Here is a 24986-nt window from a genome sequence, read left to right on the forward strand (position 1 = left end):
GCAATGGCAGATCAGTTTATCAATGGCCTTACTCCAGATGTGTTTACCTTGGTGAACAGTGGAAGACCTAATACCTTTGCTGATACTTTGAACAAAGCTAAGGGAGCAGAAGCAGGTATATTACGACGACGAGGAACACCGTTCATTCCCCAGCCATTTCCACTGCTTGTATCAGCATCAGTTCCACAGAATCCTCCACAGTTTCAGCAACCATCTCCTAGATTTGAGGGAGGAAGCAGTGGCAGAAAGGATTCTCGTTTGAAGCCTAAAGGGAAACAGTTTAAGCGGGCAGGTAGTAGTTCTTCAAGTTCTAGTGGACAGAGACAGTTTGGTACAGGTCAGAGAACTGGTGAATCAGGAGTGTTTTGTGGTAATTGTGGTGGACGACATGCTATCGATCAGTGCAAAGGTGTATCAAGCAATTGCAATATTTGTCGCCAACCAGGTCACTATGCCAAAGTATATCCTCAATGAGCTATGGGTGAAAGTTCTTCTCGACCAGCACCTCAGGCAGAAAGGCAATATGTGCATTCATTCCAGCCTCAGCAACAGACCAGAGCAGGAGGAAGCCAGACTATTACTCAACCTCCTAGACAATAGGCTCGAGTATTTGCACTTACTGAGGAACAGGCTCAGGCAGTACCTGACGATGCCATAGCAGGTAACTGCTCTATTTATGGTTATCCTGCTTATGTTTTGATAGATACAGGTGCATCACATACATTCATCTCTGAAAAATTTGTTATGATGCATTCTTTATCATCTAAGCCATTGCCTACTGTTGTTTCTATTTCTTCACCTTTGGGTGAAGGTATTATCTCTGTTCGAATGATTCGAAATTGTGCGTTGCAATATGACGGGAATGTGATTGATATAGATTGTATAGTACTTGGATTATCATATTTCGATTGTATTATTGGTATAGACATGTTAACCAAGTACAGGGCGACTGTAGATTGTTTTCAGAAAGTGGTCAGATTTAGACCAGAAAAGACATCTAAATGGAAATTCTACGATAAGGGTTCTCGAGCCAAGATTCCTTTGATATCTGTATTATCTATTATCCGTTTATTACAGAGAGGTGCAGAAGGATTTCTTATTTATGCAGTCGATGTATTGAAATCCAGTCCAGCAGTAACAGATATTCCAGTGATGCATGAATTTGCTGATGTATTTCCTGATGAAATTCCTGGTTTACCTCCAGCCCGAGAGATAGATTTCAGTATCGATTTAATGCCAGGTACGCAACCAATATCCAAAGCTCCTTACGGAATGGAACCTATTGAATTGAAGGAGTTGAAGGATCAAATGAAATATTTGTTGGCTAAGGGGTACATTAGGCCAAGCGTTTCATCTTGGGGCCCTCCGGTACTGTTTGTACGAAAGAAAGATGGTTCCATGTGCTTATGCATTGATTATCGGCAATTGAACAAGGTAACCATCAAGAATAAATATCCATTGCCTCGAATAGATGATTTGTTTGACCAGCTACAGGGTTCAGCTATCTATTCTAAGATTGATTTACGATCCGGATATCATCAATTGAGAGTACGTGATGAAGATATTCCTAAAACTGCTTTCAGAACAAGGTATGGACATTATGAATTCATCGTCATGCCTTTTGGTTTAACCAATGCTCCTGAAGTATTTATGGGATTCATGAATAGGGTATTTCAGAAATATTTGGATGACTTTGTCATTATTTTTATCGATGATATCTTGATCTATTCTAAGAATGTACATGATCATGCGGAACATCTCAGAATAATTTTACAGATGTTGAGAAATGAGAAATTATATGCCAAGTTATTGAAATATGAATTTTGGTTGCAGAAAGTTGTGTTTCTAGGGCATATTATTTCAGGTGATGGGATTTCAGTGGATCCAAGCAAGGTCGAGGCTGTCTTGAATTGGCCTAGACCTACATCAGTGCCAGAAATACAGAGTTTTATGTGCTTGGCAAGTTATTATAGACGCTTTATCAGAGATTTTCCGAGCATTGCAATGCCTATTACGCAATTGACTCAGAAAAATAAGCCGTATGTCTGGACTGAAGCTTGTGAAACTAGTTTCTTGGAGTTGAAGAAAAGGCTTACCAGTGCACCTGTCTTGACAATTCCATCAGGTACGGGTGATTTTGTTGTATATTGTGATGCTTCTCACAAGGGTCTGGGTTGTGTGCTCATGCAGCGAGGGCATGTTATTGCTTATGCATCGAGACAATTGAAGCCACACGAGACTCGGTATCCTATCCATGATTTGGAGCTTGCCGCTATTGTCTTTGCATTGAAAATATGGCGACATTATCTTTATGGTGAGAAGTTTGACATCTTTTCGGATCACAAAAGTTTGAAATATCTGTTTTCGCAATTAGAATTGAATATGAGACAGCGTAGATGGCTTGATTTATTGAAAGACTTCGATTGCAAGATTAAATATTATCCAGGAAAATCTAATGCAGCTGCAGACGCCTTAAGTAGAAAGGTATGTTCTTTATCCTTGTCTACGATAGGTGTAATGGACTGGGCCTCTGCTCTGCCATCTCTCAGGCTCTGCTCTGGCCCAGCCACACTCATGGTCTTCTCTCCACAGAGCAGCGGCCCAGTCCATTACATAAAAGGGCGCCCTTTTTTGTAATGGACTGGACCCGCACCCTCTGCTTTTTGGCCACATCAGGCACTTTTGCTCTGGGCCGGCCCAACCATTTTCTACTCATGGGCCTTCTCCCACCTAGAAAGGGAGTTTCATGCCCTCCCCAGGGATAGAACTTGGATCTCCAGGCATAAATCCAAATTCTTATCATCCCTGGTACCACTTGAGCTACTATCCTCAATGGTACCAAGACTCCGAAAGAATATGCACTTAAAGCCTGGTGGTGCATGTTCGAGTCTTGGGGAGGGCATGAAACTCTCCTTTCCAGGTTGAGAGAAGACCATGAGTGTGGCTGGGCCAGAGCAGAGCCTGAGAGATGGCAGAGCAGAGGCCCAGTCCATTACATCAAAGGGCGCCCTTTTATGTAATGGACTGGTCCTCTGCTCTGCCATCATCTAGGCTCTGCTCTGGCCCAGCCACACTCATGGCCTTCTCCCCACCTGGATAGGGGAGTTTCATGCCCTCCCCAAGACTCGAACATGCACCACCAGACTTTAAGTGCATATTCTTTCGGAGTCTTGGTACCATTGAGGAGATCTCCTCAATGGTACCAGGACTCCGAAAGAATTTGTACTTATGCTTGGGGTACAAGTTCGAGTCCTAGGGAGGGCATGAAACTCTTCTTTCCAGGTGGAGAGAAGAACATGAGTATGGCTGGGCCAGAGCAGAGCCTGAGAGATGGCAGAGCAGAGGCCCAGTCCATTACATAAAAGGGCGCCCTTTTTTGTAATGGACAGGGATGATAAGAATTTGGATTTATGCCTAGAGATCCAAGTTCTATCCATGGGGAGGGCATGAAACTCCCTTTCCAGGTGGGAGAAGGCCCATGAGTAGAAAATGGTTGGGCCGGCCCAGAGCAGAAGTGCCTGATGTGGCCAAAAAGCAGAGGGTGCGAGTCCAGTCCATTACAATAGATGTATCTCAATTGGTGGAAGATTGTTGTATTTCTGGATTAATATTTGAAATAGATATGCGACCTATTCGTGTTTGTACTATAAGAGCTGAGCCATAACTATTAATGAGAATCAAAGAAGCACAGAAAGAGGAACAAAATATTCAGAATTCTATTTCTATGGTCAGATCTGGTCATCAATCTGAATATCAGGTCAGTGCTGATGATGTTTTATATGTGAATAACAGACTTGTTGTTCCAGATGTTTCAGACTTGAAACAGTAGATATTGAAAGAAGCTCACAGCAGTCGATTCAGTATTCATCCTGGTGGCAAGAAAATGTATAATGATCTGAAGACACAGTATTGGTGGAAACAGATGAAAGCAAATGTAACAGATTTTGTGTCTAAATTTTTGAATTGCCAACAGGTAAAAGCAGAAAGAAAGAAACCAGGTGGTCTATTGCAGAGTCTATCAGTTCCAGAATGGAAATGGGATCACATTTCCATGGATTTCGTTACACAGCTACCACGTTCATCCAGAGGGTGCGATGCCATTTGGGTGATTATCGATCGTTTGACGAAATCAGCATGTTTTATTCCGTACAGAATGACGTACAGACATGATCAGATGGCAGAAATCTACGTCCGAGAAGTGGTAAGATTACATGGTGTGCCTAAATCTATTGTTTCAGATCGAGACCCTAGATTTACATCACACTTTTGGCATAGCTTGCAACAAGCGCTTGGTACTCACTTGCATCTGAGTACAGCTTATCATCCTCAAATAGACGGACAGTCAGAGCGGACTATCCAGACACTTGAGGATATGTTGAGAGTTGTAGTACTAGATTTTGGTACTAGTTGGCAAGATTCATTACCACTTGCAGAATTCTCTTATAATAACAGCTATCAGACAAGCATTGAGATGGCTCCTTTTGAAGCATTGTACGGAAATAAATGCAGATCACCATTGTACTGGGATGATATCTCAGACGTACCAGATGTTGGGCCAGATATGATCTGAGAAATGACTGAAAAAGTGAAGCTTATTCAGAAAAGAATGAAAACAGCTCAGGACAGACAAGCAAAGTATGCAAATATCAGATGACGACCTCTATCTTTTGATCAGGGAGACAGAGTTTTCTTGAAGATTTCTCCGTTTAGAGGTACAGTCAGATTTGGAAAGAGAGAAAAGTTATCTCCACGTTTTATTGGTCCATATGATGAACCATCTCCGCAAATATCCATGCATCAAAAATTAAGCTCTAAAAGCCTTAACTAAGCTATTGCATACTCCTAAATATTTTTAGGATGCCAAAGCTATACCTGCGTTCGTTGTTAGTCCTTTGCTGACGATAGCCTCAAAACTAGGCCGTAGCTCCGCGACGACATCTAGATCACTAAGCCACTTCCAGATTCCTCGTAGGGCGCCTAGATCTCCCTAGATCTGAGTTATAAGGCTTAGGAATCGAGAGAGAAGAGAGGAAATTGGTGCGAGAAAATGAATTCTTGGACCCTCTATTTATAGGCAACGTTCGGAGCCTCCGAACCTGGTTCGGATCGTCTGAACACGATTGGAACCTCCGATTCCTCCTTCGGAGCGTCCGATCGCCCAATATTACGTCAGCCATGATGTCACCTTATTTATGTAAGCAATGACATGTGCCCTGGTCACGGTCGGAACGTCCGATCTTACTGACGGAGATTCCGATCCACTTCGGAGCCTCCGATCCTAAGTTCGGATCCTCCGAACCCGTTCGGAGCCTCCTGACTTGGTTCGGAGCTTCCGAACCATCCGAACCCTTGGGACCTTCCCGGCTATTTTCGAGTGTCCTGAATCTATTTCTGAAGTCCGTTACCCCAACAGGAACTTACTTAATAATGTTTTACTTAATCTAAATATGATCATGTGATTAACTACTCATTAATCACTAATTAGAAATGCGGGTTACTACAATCTACCTGATAACCATATCTTTGTTGACTGCAACATCCCTACGTCATTCCCAATGAGTAGGATGTCATCAACATAAAGCACTAAGAACGTCAACGCATCCTTAACTACTTTCTTGTACACGCACGGTTCCTTCAGGTTTTTGATGAAACCAAAGTCCTTTATTGTTTCATCAAATTTCTGGTTCCAACTTCTTGATGCTTGTTTGAGACCATAAATTGATCTCTGAAGCTTGCATACCTTATGCTCGCTTCCCATGGATGTGAATCCCTCGGGCTGCATCATATAGATTTCTTCCTTAATGTTTCCATTAAGAAATGCAGTCTTCACATCCATTTGCCATATCTCATAGTCATACCATGCTGCTATGGCAATAAGGATTCTTATGAACTTGAACATTGCGACTGGTGAAAAGGTTTCATCATAGTCAACTCCTTGTCTTTGAGTATAACCTTTTGCTACCAATCGTGCCTTGTAGGTAAGTACCTTACCATCAGGCCCAAGTTTTCTCTTGTAGATCCATTTACACCCTATTGGAACAATTCCATCGGGAGGATCTACTAAAGACCAAACTTGGTTTGTATGCATTGAGTCTATTTCCGACTGCATAGCATCAAGCCATAAATTAGAATCCGCATCAGAAATTTCTTCCTTGAAGTTTCTTGGATCACATCCAATGTCGGGTTCACTTTGATCCCCTTCAAGAAGAAGACCATATCGAACAGGAGGTCTAGAAGTCCTCTCGGATCTCCTAGGTGTAGGCGTGTCCACTGAAGGTTCTTGAGGTGTGGGATCGTTATTTTGTATCTCGGGTTCTTCTTGAATTTCTTCGAGTTCCATCATCTTGCCTTTCTTATCTAATAAGAACTCCTTCTCCATGAAGGTGGCATTCCTCGAAACAAATACTTTTGTTTCAGTAGGATGATAGAAATAATATCCGATTGAATTCTTTGGATATCCTACAAAATAACATAAGGTGGATCGACTATCCAACTTGTCTCCCACTGTCTACTTCACATAAGCAGGACATCCCCAAATCCTCAAGTACGAATACTTAGGAGCTTTGCCATTCCATAACTCGTAAGGAGTTTTATCTACTGCTTTAGTGTGGACATTGTTCAACAACAATACCGCTGTTTCAAGCGCATAGCCCCAAAACAAAGGTGGGAGCTCAGTGAAGCTCATCATAGATCGAACCATGTCCAACAAAGTTCGATTGCGACGCTTCGAGACACCATTCAGCTGAGGTGTCATAGGAGGAGTCCACTGAGAGAGAATCTCATTCTCTTTTAGATAGCTCAAAAACTCGGTACTTAAGTATTCTCCACCTCGATCCGATCGAAGTACTTTAATACTTCTACCTTGTTTGTTTTCTACTTCAGCCTTGAATTCTTTGAACTTTTCAAATGATTCAGACTTATATTTCGTTAAATATAAATACCCATACCTCGAATAATCATCAGTAAAGGTAATGAAGTAGGTGTGTCCAAATTTAGTACCGATACTAAATGGTCCACAGACATCTGTATGGATCAAATCCAACAGGTTTTGACTACGCTCAGGCTTCCCTTTGAAAGGAGATTTAGTCATTTTTCCTTTTAGGCAGGACTCACAAGTAGGTAGAGAGTTAATATCAGACATATCAAACATGCCCTCTCCCACTAGCTTGTTCATCCTCCTTGAGGAAATATGACCTAGCCTAGCATGCCAAAGGTTTGCCGGGTTTTGACTATCATTTTTCCTTTTATTTGTTGTTACCGGTTTATCAACATAATTAATTGAAACGTCTTTTAATTTTAAGTTATATAGATCGTTTTCAAGTTTTCCATTTCCAATCAAACATTCATTCTTGTAAATATTGCAAATCCCATTCACAAAATTACAAGAAAAACCATCTCTATCAAGCATAGAAACAGAAATAATGTTTTTAACTAAATCTGGCACAAATAAAAAATCTCTCAAAAATAACTTAAAATTGTTCTGCAAAACTAAATAAATGTCTCCCACTGCTTTGGCTTCAACTCTGGAACCATTTTCAAGCCTCAGCTGGGTCTCACCCATCCTAAGCTTACGACTTCTTGTCATCACCTGCAAATCATTGCAAATGTGAGATCCACATCCGGTATCCAATACCTAAGAAGTAGTATTAAGTGAAACATTTATTTCAATGTAAAACATACCCTTTGTAGTTCGCAACTGCTCGAGGTATTCCTTGCAGTTACGTTTCCAATGATCGGGTTTCTTGCAGTGATGGAAAACATCTCCAGATATGTTCACGTTTGAAGCTTTTGTCTTGGCCTTCTTTTGTGGTAAAATTTTCTTAGGTGGGGCAGAACGTTTCTTACCCTTTCCACTTGGCCCCTTCTTGGAGTAAGAAGAGGATCCAACCAAGAGTATCGGTTTATCCTTCTTTAATGTGGCCTCATAAGACACAAGCATATTGACCATCTCTTCAAGGGTGGCCTCTATCTTGTTCATATTGAAGTTCACCACAAATCCGTCAAACGACGAAGGAAGTGAAAGAAGTAACAAGTCCGCGTTTAGCTCATGCTCCAATGTCAAATCGAGTGTTACCAACTTTTCAATGAGCCCAATCATGTGTACCCCATACTCACGGACCGAAGTCCCATCTCGCAGGCGACATGTCATGAGTTCTTTGATGGTGGCATACCTCTCCGACCTTGACTGAGTTCCAAAAAGTTCCTTGAGGTGCATGTGTATGTCAGCAGCATTCACGGCATCCTCAAATCGCCTCTGGAGTTCATCAGACATTGAAGCTTGCATATAGCATTTAGCCTTGATATCATGGTCCCACCATTGATCAAGTTTTGCCAATTCTTTCGGACTTATATTAGCCGGTGCTTCCTTTGGAGGATTCTTTTCTAACACGTAGAAAATTTTCTCCGAGTTTAGAACAATCTTTAATTTACGGAACCATTCCGTATAGTTTGCGCCAGTAAATTTGTTTTGTTCGAGAATTGAGTATAGTGGATTTTGCGAATTCATTGTAATGAAATACTGAAAAGAAACAGACAATAATCAGTGATTGTTTAATTAATTTACTAAGACATAAAATATGGCGAAATTTAATTTTATGAATTTCGCTCCCACTATTTTAACGATTTCACTACCCTCTAGTGAAAACGGGAAACTTGTTTCCTTAGTGGGAACATGGAGTCCAATTGATAAACTATAGTCCCGAATAATATCAGCCAACCATAATTTTCAAAAGGTAGAGCCCAATTTCTTCCAAAGCAACCCCCATGTTTTTACCTCATGTCCAATAAGGGCCCAATAATATGACGCCGTTTAATGTGACATGTCAAGATGACCCATCAATATTAAGTTGTGATGAACGGTCGCCATGTGGATCCCCAATAATATGAGCCAATCCCATGAGAGTTCCACCCAACTTACAACATGTGTCGATCCAATGTACAGCTTTCCGACGAACGGGCCCCCCCAATAATATGAGCCGGACCGTGCCCGCGGGTAGCATCTCATACATTGATCGTTGATGGAAGGTAGGAATATTTAAACAATATTTAAATTCCCTTTTTTTTATCTTGATATCAATTTTAAATCATATTTAAAATGAGAGATTTATAATTTTAAAAATTTGTCTCATCATGCAATTTATGTATACTTGCGGAATTCATACAATTTAGTCTAAACATGCATACATCAATAATATCATATATTATTTAAGGATGATCGATCCCATTATCTAATCGACCCGTGGTTGTCAATCACGAGTCTAAGTCCAATCCTAGGTGATATGCAAGTATGCAATGCAATCCTATTACATTGAGCTTCCATTTACATTTTTTCGGTCTTTATCGTCTGCTGGGCCCACCATTGTCTTCAAATCTTTATCTCTCACTAAGTCTAACAAATTTACAATAAATTTCGATGACAAGTAGGGGATACATATTTAAGGGGTGGGAACGGGCCATAAACCAAGCCCACTTTTTATTACAAATGACAATTCAAATTGGGCTATAAACCAAGCCCATTAATAAAACCCAACAACAATAAAACCAAATGTAAATTACCTAACATACACCTAAAACATTGGTCATGGCAATCGATCATCCTTTTATCCAATAATTAATTCAATAATTAAAACATTGGATAACATGCAATGGCATCATAATTAAAAGATAAAATCATATTTTATCTAATACATTCATAAGATCATATCTTATCATCAATTGTACCAAAATAATTAATTTTATAAAATCTAATTTAACGGATAAATTTATAAATTTTCCAAATATTTAAATTTATCCAAAAATCAATTTTAAAAATTTCGGACTCGAACAATTCGATCCGATGACTCGTGAACCAATCAAAAACAATTTTCGATCGGACCAAAAACTAGAACCAGGGTAGCCCGTCGCTGCCCCTTGGGCAGCACCGTGCGCTGCCCTGGGCAGCGATCCAATCGCTGCCCTTGGGCAGCGACGTTCGCTGCCCGATGTGCCCATTAAATTTTAATTTAAAATTTTGTTTTTGTTTCAAAAACCCGAGGCCAAAAATTTTGTACAATCGATTAATTTAATCGTTTGATCTGAGCAACCTGTCTCTGATACCACTGTTAGAAAATGTGTTTAGATCAATTAAGAATTGATACCCGGTGCAGCGAAAGTTTAAAAATTTTTATTTTTCTATATGAAACGATTCCATATCATGGGTATCAAAACTTTACGATTAAATTATGCAAGTAAAATAATAATAATCACAATTAATAATATTTTACATCTTCAAGCAACGGCTTGATTATGGACACCAACAGAATTTAATCTGCTCTTCTTGTATATCCCGGGAACCGATGGCTTCACGATCAATCTCCGGAATAAGGTCCACGAACAGAAAACAAAAACCCTCTGATTGATTGCACTAGAAATCAATCAGATGTTTATCGATGAGAATAAACAGATTTGATCTGTTAATTTAGAATGTAATTTTTCGTAAAAAATCACAAACCGAATATTCTCAAAAGGAGTAGGAATTTTCGAAAAATCCCTTTTAATATATTGTGTGTATTTCAAAAATTGCTAGAATGAATTCTCATTGATTTTCAAACACTACATACTTATTTATAGATAATTTCTAGACTAGATTAAATTATAATTGTATTAGGACTCTAACTCTTTAGGGCCCACAATCCATAACTTAAGCCCAACAAGCCAAGCCCATTGCTATAGAAATTAATATAAAATTCATCGTGACTCCGATTGATAAACTGATTTTACCAATGTGCACAGAAACCATTTCTGCATCTTTTAAAGTCAAGATAATTTTTCTGAATCCGAATTCAGTGATTTCCAAAAATGTTCATCCCTATATCATTTTAGGAAATCCCACTCCTTTTAATTAAGAAGTCCAACTTCTCTTTCATTAAATTTAACTTTTTAAATTTAACTATCTCAACGGGGTTTAGTAATCCATTACTTCTGTGACCCTCAATGGTTCAGGGATACAGCTAGCCGTGGGCCCACAACTCCTTGTGACTCGGAACAACAATTTCCGACTTGCCCAACGAATCATGGTAAGAGCGTCTAGCAACATCGCCCCATGATTCCCTAGGTATCACTGATAGTTCCTGCAAGAACCAGTAGATTTTGGTTAGCGTGCAGTACGGTCCTTTCATCCAAATATCCCGATCGAATCAACAACCATTGGTGTATCGAGAGTCGTTCGAGATTTGATAACTATGCATTACATCTTGGAGATCAAATAGTGACATCGCATGTGTTACTAGGAAAACCGAGTAACCTAAAACACATCATGTACTCTGGCCAGAGATTCGTCACACTAATATCTCCTCAGATCGCATAGGATATCCACACTCGCAAGTATGTGGTGAATCCTTGACAACAAAGCATCGACTCCTATATGTGTCATAACTGTACCCAATCCCGACACCTGATGACCCCAATAGAGTCGGTAAACGAGTCAAAGTACAGTACTAGCATATAGAGTCTCAATGATGTTTCAAGTAGTAAGGACTAATGGTGTACAACCAAAACCGCGGACTTTATCCACTCAATAAGTGATAACCACTTGGAAAGTCCGAATAGGGTAGTTCGATCATTTATCATATGAATATCCATTTGCATGCTTTGAACATCTCCATGTCCATTACCAATGAAACGTGGTACTTGGCATCACAAATGCTAGTCTCAATCTCGAGCGATCCTTATCCTTATTAGCGGACGGCTCAATTGACTAGGAACTGTTTAGAATATACAGTGACTATAAGATGTGTTTCATAACAGTGATCTCTCTTTATTCACTATCTCATCTTACTTACACTATAGTATATTCAAGGTCTTTATCAAAACATCAATAGTATATCACAATATAACAATATGAAGAAAGACAAAAAAAAATGTCATTAATGAATGTAAATTATATTAAACAAAGATTGTTTATACATAGAGTCACAAAAGCCCTTAGGCACAAGTTGGCTAACCGGGCACCCACTCTTTCAGTTTCCAGCAGTATTCTTGAGAGTTGTCCTTGAGTCGTGACACATGCTTATGGATTTCAATGAGCATTAGCGGGGTTAGTATCAGTTTCTCTATTCATGGGATGAGACAACAGCTGAGACTTGTGTTTTCAGTGTCTGGCGTGATTGTTGTCACTGATTTTCCCAGTGTATGTGTTGTACCATTGAGATGATGGAATCGATTTGGATCGATCCGATAAGATAGCTGGATTGTCGCTAGTATTGAGGACTTTGTGTAAGACCAGAAAATATTAAGTTATTAATTACGGGATTTAAGATTTAAATTCCGAATATGAGAAAATATGAATTAAAGAATTTATGGAAATTATAGATTTCAATTTCGGGTCGAAAATATTTAATTTTCGGATTTTCAGATTTTAAGATTTTAATATCCGAAATTCTTAAATTAAAAGATAAAAAATATTTGAATTAAAGATTTATGAAATTTAAGATGTAAATTCCAAGATTATAAATATTAAGGATTTAATTTGAGGATGAAATCCGAGAAAGGACTAATTTGCAAATATGAAGAAGTTCAAGGACTAAAATGTGATAAGGTCCGAAATTATTTAATTTTAATTCAAGAATATTTAATTTGAGAATATTTAGAGTTAAGAATTAAATTCTAATATTCTTAAATTATTTAGGATTGAAATTTAATTAAATCGCTTGTCCGGGGACTGATTTGCAATTAGGCCAAAGTTCAGGGGCCAAAGTGCAATTTCTTTGAAAGTTGATATGTATATACGTGTAAGAGGGGAGACTTATCAGATTTCTCAGCCAAGAAAAAAATATTGCACGAGAGAAAGGGGTTTCAAGCCATGTTTGAGTCTTTCAACTCCGATAAATCGATCCGCTCGGTAGAATTTCCGATTGATCGTATATTTGCGATCACGACTTCGAGTGCTACGTTTTAACGTAAGTTTTATGAAGTTCTATCATGTTTGATTTTTAAGATGTTGTTAGCATTAAGATTTGATTATATAAACGTGTTCTAACATATATGACGATAGCATATATAAGTTGGATAGAGAAAAGATCGTCGTTTGAGCATGTTTTTGAATTATGGAATGATTTTCGAAATGCTGAAATTTTTAGCTATGGGATTTCGAAATTGAGATGATAATATGGGTTCTATATTAAAACGATCTAATTTCAACCACCAATCCTAACATTTTTAGGGAGTGTTTGCAATAGATTGTGCTTTTGTAGAAGTGATTAATTTATAGATTATAAAAAAGTTAAGAAAAATCAAAAGTTGGTAGTGTTTGAAAACAAATGTGAAAATCTAAAAATCAAAGTTAGGTAGTGTTTGATAAATAAGTGATTAGAGTGATTTTAACAATAACCTTATTATTAGAATCACTTTTGGAGAATCATAATCATCACATGACTAGCTTTTGGATTTCAATGTTAAGCATAAGCTAACACATAATTTAGGTTTAAGAAACACACAAAAATGATTTTTTTAAGCCAAAAACTAACAATCACTTTTTTTTAGTGGTTGCAAACACTTCCTTAATATCTTTGAATGCGATTTATTAAAGTACCTTTGGATCATGTGCAATATTATAATTTGTATGGTAATATAAAAAATCTAAAGACAATTTTGAAAATGAATTATAAATTCATATAGTAGTTAAATTTTTTTTTTTTATCTATTAAGATATAACATTTTGGGTCAAAATTAGCTACAATACACCTCTCAATCTCAAAATTTTAAATTTTTTTTTAAGATGTATCATAATTTCACATAGTTGTTGATTTTTATTAATTAGATAACATTAAAGATCAAAACTAATCACTATAGATCTCTGAATCTAAATAATATCCATTACACATTGTTTCAGAAAATCGGCCTCAGTCGTGTGAATGATGTGTCGCAACACATTTCTTGGGCACATGGTGGTGTCCATCTAATCAAACCCGGTCCGACTCGACCCACGCTGTCTTCTCTCTCCCCTCGTGTAAGACTTAAATATATATGCAGTATAAAGTTCAAACACCAATTCAAAAGAGCCTTTCTACAACAGCCTTGTCCTCTCCCCTCATTAATGGTCCGCCTCCAACCCCAACCCCAACCCCAACCCCACGCTCTCTCTCTCTCTCTCTCTCTCAAAGTGTCACATTCTTCCTGTTTCTCTGCTGTTCATTGATTATGCGCTGCTTCTTGATCAGTTGGTGCGTGAAGATCTGCTAATGACCGTTTTTTCCATTTTGTGTTTGCGTAGGTTTTTTGGAAATGAGCTAGCGTTGCAATAATGATGGTTTCCTCGGCGTTGTCGTGCTTTTTCCCGACATTTTTTGGCTGATTTTTTTGTCGGAAATTTCGTCTCCTTTTGCTTTGGTTTCTTCTCTTCTCGTTTTGTCTTTGGCTGTGGATTTTGTTGGAGTTTTTGAAAGGGAAATGACGGAGAGGACACGGCACAGTAAGTCCAGGAGTGCTTCGGAGCTTCAAGGTATGGTTTTTCTTTAAGTAGGCTGTCTTGCTTTTTATCCTTCCTGTCGTGCTTTGGAGTAATTATGTGCTTTTTCTTCTCTTCTGAGAATCAAGTGCTTCAAATTCCTGAGCATGGGATGCATCTTGATTTGGTTTTGGTGTTTTTTTTTTCCTTTGATTTTAAATTTCAAACTTCAACGGGGACCGGCGAAAGTTGGATTTCTCTCCTTGCTTTAATGCGTAAAAGAGAAATTCCATGTTCTTAAAGTTTTTACTCTGTGTAAAGAAGGGAAAGGTAAAAGCCGCAGATTTTACTCTCACGAAACTTTGACGTTTTGAATTTATTATCATAAATCTTGGATTATTTAATTTGTGTGACGAATTTAGAGTTGGTAAATTTATATGTTTCTTTCAATAGCCCTTTTTGTCGTGGCTTTTAAAGAGCTGAGGATGAGTAATTTCTGCGATCCAGTTTTTGCCTTTTCCGTCGCAAAAAAATTTCGAAGCTGTACCCAAAATATACCGAGTTTATTAGTGACTAATAAGTCTTGTGCTTTTGTAAATAAAAAGTTGTGTGGGTAATGGAATGAATTAGTTACTTTTCTATTATGGTGGCGTGCCGGCATTACTTTGTTCCTCTCCGGAATTCGCTAATCATAATGGGTTATGATTGCTGGGCCTAGTTCTTTAAAGCAGCTTCCGTAAATTTCTTCCTTGTCTCATTAAAACTATCTTTGGTAGGTATGCAAGTCATCTTTCCCAAAATTTTGAAATGTTTGGGAATAAATACACGCACAGTTTGATATGTGTATGATTTGATTGGAAATCAATTCATGTTTTTGTTTGCCATATTTTGGAGAATGGCCGCACATTCGGCTATTTTGTTTTTAGGATATGAACGGCTCTAGAGGTAGATTACCTTTTACATTGACCAGTGATCCCAGTCTTTTCCATATATTCCTCCCTTGGCAAGGTTAATGTAAGACCGGTACCATATAGGTGTTGGTGCAAGCGATTGAAAATGTCTATTTCTAACCGAGCATGTTTTATTTGAGATCTGTTCCAGAAATTTCACAGTTGCAGCAACAGAAGTCTGCTCCGAGATTGTCTTCGGATTCTCGTTCTCATATTGCTGGAAGCAATAGGGATTATATGGTCTGTGCTAGACTATTTGTATTTCTCTCATACTGTGATTATCCAGAATTTTCCTTCAGTATTTGACATTTGGTAATGCAATATTATGACTGTAGATCATTCCTAAGTTGGGGCAGAGTTCCTTGGGCCAAGCCACTGGGATATCAATGAAGAAGTTGTTGGCGGAAGAAATGTCTAAAGAAATTGAATCCAAGAGACGATCACCGAATGTCATTGCCAAATTAATGGGTCTTGAAGGGAATCCATCTCCACGGCATGTTCATAGACAACAAAAACCGTTATCAGATGGCTGTGAACTGAAAATTGCTTCAAAGGACAAACAATGGCATAGAAAACAACATGATTGCAGATTAGGCAAAAAAAGCGCATTGGAGCAAGAAGAATTCAGGGATGTATATGAGGATGTGGAAGCATCTCATATTGTTAATCGACGCTGTTCTTCAAGATGGAGTCCAAGTTCAATTCTTACCAAACCTGAGATGTCATTCATTCAGCAGAAGTTTACTGATGCCAAACGTCTTTCCACAGATAAAAGCCTTCAGGATTCAAAAGAGCTGGATGACACCTTAGATCTGCTAGACTCCAATAAAGAATTATTGTTAAAGTACCTCCAAAAACCTAGTCCCGTGTTTGTAAAGCATTCGTCACAAGTTGATCATTTGAATTCTTTTGGAAGTCACATCGCTGTTTTGAAGCCGTCATATTCTGCCAAGTACGAAGGCAATGCCAAAGCATGGAAATCAGACAGTGATGGTTTGAGTAATCTGGTCAGTAGCTGCCATTTAAAACGCGAAGATGCTCTGCTACTTGCACCTCACGATAGGCATGGGTCTTATATTTATCCCAGTTCACCGGAGATTGAATTAGAAGAGAATGAGACAATGATTATTCCGATAAGGATTGTTGTTCTGAAGCCAAACCTTGGAAAAATGCAGAATGCTGGTGTATCTAGTTCATCACATCCCTCTCATGGCTATCTACCCAGCTTTAGTAAAATGAAGGAATTTTCAAGCGTTGGAGTTGCCAAAACACTGACATGGAGAAGTAAAGATGCACCATGTAATGAGGAGCTTCCCAAAATGCCAATGTCTAAAGGTGCTAGAGAAATTGCCAGGGACATTACGAGGCGAATGAGAGTCAGTTGTGATGAGGCTATGGATCCAAAGTCGTCTGGATTTAGAGGATATGCAGGAGATGAAAGTTCCTACGATGCTTACGGAAGTGATACTGACAGTGAGTTGGATAAGTTTAAATTGTTTCATCAAAATTCCTCATGGGATAAAAAATGGTGCTCATATACGTCTCCTACTTTGTCTGAGTCATCTGTCAATAAGGAGGCAAAGAAAAGATTATCTGAGAGGTGGAAGGTGACTCACAGATATCAAGATGTGGAAATTGTTGGTAAGGGTACCACGCTAGGGGAAATGCTTGCCATATCTGATAGAGAATCCAGGTCTAAACATTCGAATGCTGCAATGAACATCAGTGGAGAAGGTAATCTATTTGGTAATAATAATGGAACTGCTACGGGGGATAATCCTGTAGGCATCAGTAGTAGAGATGGTTGGAAGAATATAGTGTACGGAACTTCATACAAGAATAGATCAATTCCTCCATCTATGGGTGGGAGAAGTTACAAAAGTAGCACATGCCATGAGAAATTGGCTGGAGACAAATATCTAATGGATGGAGAAACTTTGCGGCGTGGTAGAAGTAAGGTTGTGAAGGGAAATCTAAGTCGGATAGAAATAAATTCTTCTAAAGATTCCAAATTACTTAGCAAGAAGCATCTTCCGCGTCGGAACTTATCTGTCAATGAGATAAAGGCTTCAGCAGAAGCCAATTTTGAGATAAAAATGGAGGCAAACATTAAGGAATTGTCTGGCCAACAACCAATGTTTCAGATTGAAGGAGAGAATGAAAATTTCCGGAGCATTGTGTCTGATGTATTGGCCATTGGTGATCGTGGAGGTACAACCTTTTCTTCAAAATCTTCTGAGTCACTTCCTAGACAATCATTTTTCATTGTAGATGAAGATCTCTCTCATGCTAACGATCAAAATGATTCCACTCATCAGGTTTGTATCTTCACTTCCCCAAACAAATTGTGATCATGTTTTAACCCCGTAATAATTATGCTAGATATTGTCATTTTATTATGTTTAAAATTTTAAATCATTTGGTATGTCTATAATTATGCCCCTTACTGATTTAAGATCTATAAATGGTTTACTAATGCAAAAAAATGGTTCACTAATGTAAAAGGTTTTTGTTTGTGAACGGTGATGTTCTAGGAACTGCATAAGGGATGGCTTGAACAAGGTTCTCCGTCCTCACACTTCCTTGGAACTGAGCCAGATTCTTCAGAAAGCTCCAAGGAAGCGGATCATCCGAGTCCAGTGTCCGTTCTCCATGTCCCTTTTGCAGAAGACACGTCATCTAGTTCTAAAAGTATTGAAAGAGTGAGGGCTGAACTTCATGGTATGAAGCTCGTTTCTCTGATCTTTTAATCACACGTGTGAATCAGTTTTTATATCTGCAAGTAAAACATCTTTCAGATTGTTTAATTTCGAAAGAAATCTATCTTTTATAGGTGATTTTGTTAAGCAGATAAATCGCTCATTACCTCCAGCATCGTGATACTGTACTATTTGTTGTTGCTATACATCGAGTTCTAGGAATGGGATTCTGATTTCCTGGCACCCCGAACACTTATCCTTTAAGAAATTATTCACCTTTATTCTATCTCTATGCTGTCTTTTCTTGTTATTTTCCATCCTTTTCTTCCTTAAAGCAAGCACGATCTCAATTCTCACCAAGCGTTCTTTTCATCTTTTTACTACAGACCTTCGAATGCAACTACAGCTCCTCAAGATGGAATCGGGCGAATATTCCGAAGTCTCCCTCATCCCCCTTGTGGAAGAAGTTTCAGAACTATCTCCAATAGTCTCTGGCAAAAATCGTGTACTAGAATATGAAGAATGGGAAGTTTCTTATGCACTTGATGTGCTAAACAATTATGGTATTGAAGAATCCAACCCCGGCACCTCAACGAAAACACACTCCCCAGAGCGCCCTTTGGATCCTGGGTTGTTTGATGACCTCGAGAAGAAATATAGTGACATAACAGTTGGGTCGAGGGCTGAAAGAAGGTTACTTTTTGACACGATAAGTTCAGCGATTTCCCAGGCTTCCCAGCAGCAGTATGACTTGTTTCCCTGGGTGACACCAAAGCTAGGAATTTCGCAAATTACACAACAGAAAGATGGAATCAGAGACAACGTTGTGAAGCTGATCAATCAAGATTTCCTGAGTTGGGAGGCTTCAGAAAGGGTACTCGACAGGGAGATGCAGTGGTCAGATTCGAAGGGAGAAGTCGACTTGGTAGGTAGTGAAATCGAGAAATTGTTGATAGATGACCTGATATCTGATGTAATATGTATCTATTAGTTCGTATCTGGATTAGACTGGTTAAGTTTAATTGTAACTCTTGCTGATCACAAACTAGTTATAGTAAAGTTATATGTAATAAAATGGTGACACCAAGTATGCCGCTTAGTGTCGTCGATAAGGATGTTTAAATCCTAAAATATTCAGTACTCTGATTATATATATGTTACATTGTATAATGTGATACTTGAGATTATGAAGTATTTTTACTAGAAAAGCTGAGTAATACATTCTTGAATCGTAAGATTATGTATGGTGGGATTGATTAGGTCATTCTTTAATAATAAATGTGATAATTCCAAATTTAATTCCCTCATTTTTAGGTTGTATTCTTGATTTGCTCCTTTGTTTTTCAATTGACTTAATTTATTGTTCCGTCTTTCGTTGTGTTTCTGTAATAGACCATTGAAAGCTTTAATTCTTACCTCTTCAACCGATCCAACCCATCTTCTTCAATTTTCTGTTTTGCCAGTCAAGTGGTTGCAACAAATACTATGGAATTTATTGTTGGAACAAGTTCTCGGATCTGTCAGATATGATACCCAAGGCAGCGAAAGTTTAAAAATTTAATTTTTCTGATCTGGAACGATTCCAGATCATGGGTACTAAATCCGTACGAGTAAAATAATATGCGTAAAATTAAACAGAATTAAATTTTACCTCTCAAATCTCAACTTGAGGTTATGGACTCCAACAGATAAATCTGTTCTTCTTGTATATCCCAGGAACCGATGCCTCAATCAACTCCTGAATCAGGTACATGAACAGAATTCTAAAACTCTATGATAGACTGCACTAAAAAGTCTATCAAAAGTTTCTACGAAGAGAAATTAACAGATCTGATCTGTCAAACCAGACTGCAATTTTCGAAAATTGCAGACTGGATTTTCGAACAGAAAAGGGGTGAGTGGTCGGCCACCCTAAGGAGACTGCTCTCTAGGGTTTCGAAATTATGAGCTTGAATTCTCTAATTTCTGTACTGCAATAACTTATTTATAACATGAGCTGCTTACAGCTTAGGGCCCGTTGTCATAAGTTTAAGCATCACAAACAAAGCCCACACGTTCAGAAATTAATATAAAATTCATCTTGACTCAAATTGATAAAACAATTTTACCAATGTGTACAGAAATCTTTTCTGCATATTTTAAAGTAAAGATAAATTTTCTGAATTCGAATTCAGTGGTTTCCAAAAATGGCATCCCTATGTCATTTTAGGAAATCTCACTCCCTCTACTGATCAATAACAAGTCCTACTTCTCATTCGCTAAATTTAACTCATTAAATTTAATTATCTCAACGGGGATTAGAAATCTATTACTTGTGTGAACCTCAATGGTTCAGGGATACAGCTAGCCGTGGGCCCACAACTCCTTTGAACTCGGAACCACAATTTCCGACTTGCCCATCGAATCATGGTAAGAGCGCCTAGAAACATCGCCCCATGATTTCTATGGTATCACTGATAGTGCCTGCAAGAACCAATGGGTTTTGGTTAGCGTACAGTAGGGTCCCTTCAACCATATATCCCGATCGAATCAACAACCATTGGTATATCGAGAGTCGTTCGAGATTCGATATCTATGCAATATATCTTGAAGATCAAATAGTGGCATCGCATGTGCAACTAGAAAACCAAGTAACCTAAAGCACATCATGTACTCTGGCCAGAGATTTGTCACACAAATATCTCCTCAGATCGCATAGGATATCCACACTCGCAAGCGTGTGGTGAATCCTTGACAACAAAACATTGACTCCTATATGTGTCGTAACTGTACCCAATCTCGACACCTGATGATCCTCATTGAGTCGGTAAACGAGTCAAAGTACAGTACTAGCATATAGAGCCTCCATGATGTTTCAAGTAGTAAGGACTAATGGTGTACAACCAAAACCATGGACTTTTCCGCTCAATTAGTGAAAACCACTTGGAAAGTCCGAATAGGGTAGTTCGATCATCCATCCAATGAATATCCATTTGCATGCTTCGAACATCTCTATGTTTCATACCAATAAAACGTGGTACTTGACATCGCAAATTCTAGTCTCAATCTCGAGCGATCCTTATCTTTATTGCGGACGGCTCAATTGACTAGAAACTGGTTTAGAATATACAGTGATTACAAGATGTGTTTCATGATAGTCATCCATATCCACTATCACATTTTACATGCACTTTAGTATATTCAAGGTCTTTATCTAAACATCGTATAGTACGTCACAACATAACAATATGATAAAAGATAAAGTAAATGCCAATAAAAAGTGTAAATTATATTAAACAAAGATTGTTTGCAAATAGAGTCATAAAGGCCCTTAGCCACAAGTTGGCTAGCAGGGCATCCACTCTTTCAATCTCCCACTCGCCCTAAAGCCAACTAGTCATACTACGTAGTCCCATTGCTTCGCGATGTTTGTCAAATAATGGTCCTGGCAAGGGCTTAGTATGTGGATCAGCGATATTGTCTTCAGATGCCACTCTCTCGACAGTAAATGTCTCCTCTTTCCACGATCTCCCGGATGATGTGGTATTTCCTCAGTATGTGTTTGGATCTTTGATGAGATCTTGGTTCCTTTGCCTAAGCAATGGCACCAATGTTGTCACAGTACACCGGGACTGGACCAACAACTTCAGGAATGACCCCCAACTCTTGGACGAAATTCCTCATCCAAACGGCCTCTTTAGCAGCACCTGACGCTGCAATGTACTCTGACTCAGTGGTGGAATCCGCTATGGTGTCCTGCTTGGAACTCTTCCAAGAGACAGCACCACCATTGAGCATGAATACAAATCTAGAGGATGATTTCGAGTCATCCACGTCGCTTTGGAAGCTAGAGTTGGTATAGCCTTCCAATTTCCATTCTCTTCCCCCATAAACCATGAATATATTTTTAGTCCTTCTCAAGTACTTAAGAATATCCTTTATAGTTTTTCAATACATTTGACCGGGGTTGGCCTGATATCTTCTCGTGACACTCAGAGCAAATGCTACATCCGGTCTGGTAGATATCATCCCATACATGATAATACCTATAGCTGACGCATATGGTACGTGTGTCATTTTCTCTAGCTCTTCGTTAGTCTTGGGAGACATTGACTTGGATAGAGAAACTCCATGACACATAGGTAGATGTCCTCTCTTGGACTCATCCATAGAGAACCTCTTCAATATGGTGTCGATGTAGGTCGCTTGAGTGAGTCCTATCATTCTCTGAGACCTATCTCTATAGATCTGTATTCCTAGAATATAGGACGCCTCATCCAAGTCCTTCATCGAAAATCTACCTGATAACCATATCTTTGTTCACTGCAACATCCCTACATCATTTCCAATGAGTAGGATGTCCTCAACATAAAGCACTAAGAATGTCACAGCATCCTTAACTACTTTCTTGTACACGCACGGTTCCTCCGGGTTCTTGATGAAACCAAAGTCCTTTATTGTTTCATCAAATTTCTGGTTCCAACTTCTTGACGCCTGTTTGAGACCGTAAATTGATCTCTGAAGCTTGTATACCTTATGCTCACTTCCCATAGATGTGAATCCCTCGGGCTGCATCATATAGATCTCTTCCTTAATGTTTCCATTAAGGAACGCAGTCTTCACATCCATTTTTCATATCTCATATTCATACCATGCTGCTATGGCAATTAGGATTCTTATGGACTTGAACATTGCGACTGGTGAAAAAGTTTCATCAAAGTCAACACCTTGTCTTTGAGTATAACCTTTTGCGACCAATCGTGCCTTATAGGTCAGCACCTTACCATCGGGCCCAAGTTTTCTCTTGTAGATCCATTTACACCCTATAGGAACAATTCCATCGGGAAGATCTACTAAAGACCAAACTTGATTTGCATGCATGGAGTCTATTTCAGACTGCATGGCTTCAAGCCATAAATTCGAATCAGCGTCAGAAATTGCCTCCTTGAAGTTTCTTGGATCACATCCAATGTCGGGTTCACTTTGATCCCCTTCAAGTAGGAGATTAAGTCGAACAAGAGGTCTAGAAGCCCTTTCGGATCTTCTAAGAAGTGGCGTGTCATTTATTGGTTCCTGAGGTGTGGGGTTGTTATTCTGTATCTCGGGTTCTTCTCGAACTTCTTCGAGTTCCATCATTTTTCCTTTTCTATCAAGTAAGAACTCCTTCTCAAGGAAGGTGACATTCCTAGAAACAAACACTTTTGTTTCAGTAGGATGATAGAAGTAATATTCGATCGAATTCTTCGGATACCCTACAAAATAACATAAGGTGGATCGACTATCCAACTTATCTCCCACTGTCTGCTTCACGTAAGCAGGACATCCCCAAATCCTCAAGTACGAATACTTATGAGTTTTTCCAGTCCATAATTCGTATGGAGTTTTATTCACTGCTTTAGTGTGGACATTGTTCAACAACAATACTGCCGTTTCAAGTGCATAGCCCCAAAACGAAGGTGGGAGCTCAGTGAAGCTCATCATAGATCGAACCATGTCCAACAGAGTTCGATTACGACGCTCTGCTACACCATTAAGCTGAGGTGTGGCAGGAGGAGACCACTGAGAAAGAATTCCATTTTCTTTCAGATAGTCTAAAAACTCGGTACACATGTATTCACCACCTCGATCAGATCGGAGTGCTTTAATACTTTTACCTAGCATATTTTCTTCTTCAGTCTTGAATTCTTTGAACTTTTCAAATGATTCAGACTTATATTTCATTAAATATAAATACCCATACCTAGAATAATCATCAGTAAAGGTAATAAAGTAGGTGTGACCATATTTAGTACCAATACTAAATGGTCCACAAACATCTGTATGGATAAGATCCAATAGATTTTGACTACGCCCAGGCTTCACCTTGAAAGGTGTTTTAGTCATTTTTCCTTTCAGGCAAGACTCACAAGTAGGTAGAGAGTTTATATCTGACATATCAAACATGCCTGCCCTCTCCCACTAGCTTGTTCATCCTCCGTGAGGAAATATGACCTAGCCTAGTGTAACGCCCCGTTTTTATCTTAAATGAGTTTATTTGAGTTAATCGGAGATTCCAGAGTTCAAGAGCCGACTTGATTTTGATCAGGGTCCTTTTTTCAAATTTTGGATTTTTCAGGGACTAAAATGCAAATATGGAGTTTGTTAGTTATTTATAGCTTGTTTTGACTTTTTATTCACTTCATCATCTTCCCTTCCATCGGTTCCTCCATTGGAGAAGAAAGAAACGACATCTCAAGCTTTCAGATTTGAGTTTTCGGTCGATCCGTCCGTTGGAATTTTATTTTGAAGGCAGATTAACGATCACAGCTGAGAGAGCTCTGTTATACCGTAAATTTTTCTCCGATCAAATACGTTCTAATTTTCGGATGTCGTTAGAATCGTTTGAGATTCGAGTATGTTGATCTTGGCAAAGTTCTGATCGTTTATTCTCTGTCGGTTTTGAAATAGAGCGTCGTTCGGAATTGTTATGAATTTTTGAAGGGATTTTCGAAAATGTGAGTTTGGATATGTGTTGGATTTGAGTTTGAATGTTTGAATGATGATTGTTATGAGTTGTTGGGATTGATATTATGCTGTATGCGTTTCCGGTTTATCAGATTATAGCCGTTATGCCGTCAGTTTGAAGTTTGAATATCATTTCGTTGTTTTGATTAAACGATGTTTGATTGAAGAATTGGAATGCCGATATTGATCTTTATGACTTCTCTGTTAGATTGATTTGAAGCCAGTGGAGTTGCGAGATTTCAGCTTTGAACAGTTCTGAAGATTGTAGCCGGTATCGTATCGATCTTCTTATTGTCGACTAGAAAGTTTGATTGAATCTTGAGTGAATTATTGTTGTTGTTCCAGGTTCGGAGTATCGACGTCTTGAGAAGAGGTATAAGATGACTTAGACTGGAATGGAACGTGTGACTCGAATCCGACTTGATTCGAGTG

The 24986-nt window shown here is 38.7% G+C and overlaps 1 protein-coding gene across 2 annotated transcripts; it reads left to right on the top strand.

Moving 5' to 3' along the window:
• The first annotated feature begins 14041 nt into the window (after positions 1–14041).
• On the top strand, positions 14042–19276 carry LOC140887092 (uncharacterized). Of its 2 annotated transcripts, XM_073294126.1 has the most exons (6): positions 14042–14074; positions 14249–14476; positions 15524–15612; positions 15708–17690; positions 17907–18093; positions 18458–19276. In XM_073294126.1, exons 2-6 carry the CDS (start codon positions 14425–14427, stop codon positions 19060–19062), a joined length of 2916 nt encoding a protein of 971 aa, XP_073150227.1. In that variant the 5' UTR covers positions 14042–14074; positions 14249–14424; the 3' UTR covers positions 19063–19276. The 2 variants fall into 2 exon arrangements, with proteins under 2 accessions (XP_073150227.1, XP_073150226.1); XM_073294125.1 differs by lacking the exon at positions 14042–14074 and having other exon boundaries at positions 14081–14476.
• Positions 19277–24986: the final 5710 nt, after the last annotated feature.

This window comes from Henckelia pumila, chromosome 3, assembly GCF_033568475.1.
Source record: "Henckelia pumila isolate YLH828 chromosome 3, ASM3356847v2, whole genome shotgun sequence".
Classification (NCBI taxonomy): Eukaryota; Viridiplantae; Streptophyta; class Magnoliopsida; order Lamiales; family Gesneriaceae; genus Henckelia; species Henckelia pumila.

Coding starts and splice junctions, on each gene's coding strand:
- LOC140887092 (XM_073294126.1), top strand. CDS start 14,425: ATGACGGAGAGGACACGGCACAGTAAGTCCAGGAGTGCTTCGGAGCTT. Junction 14,477..15,523: donor GAGTGCTTCGGAGCTTCAAG/GTATGGTTTTTC, acceptor GATCTGTTCCAG/AAATTTCACAGTTGCAGCAA. Junction 15,613..15,707: donor GAAGCAATAGGGATTATATG/GTCTGTGCTAGA, acceptor TTATGACTGTAG/ATCATTCCTAAGTTGGGGCA.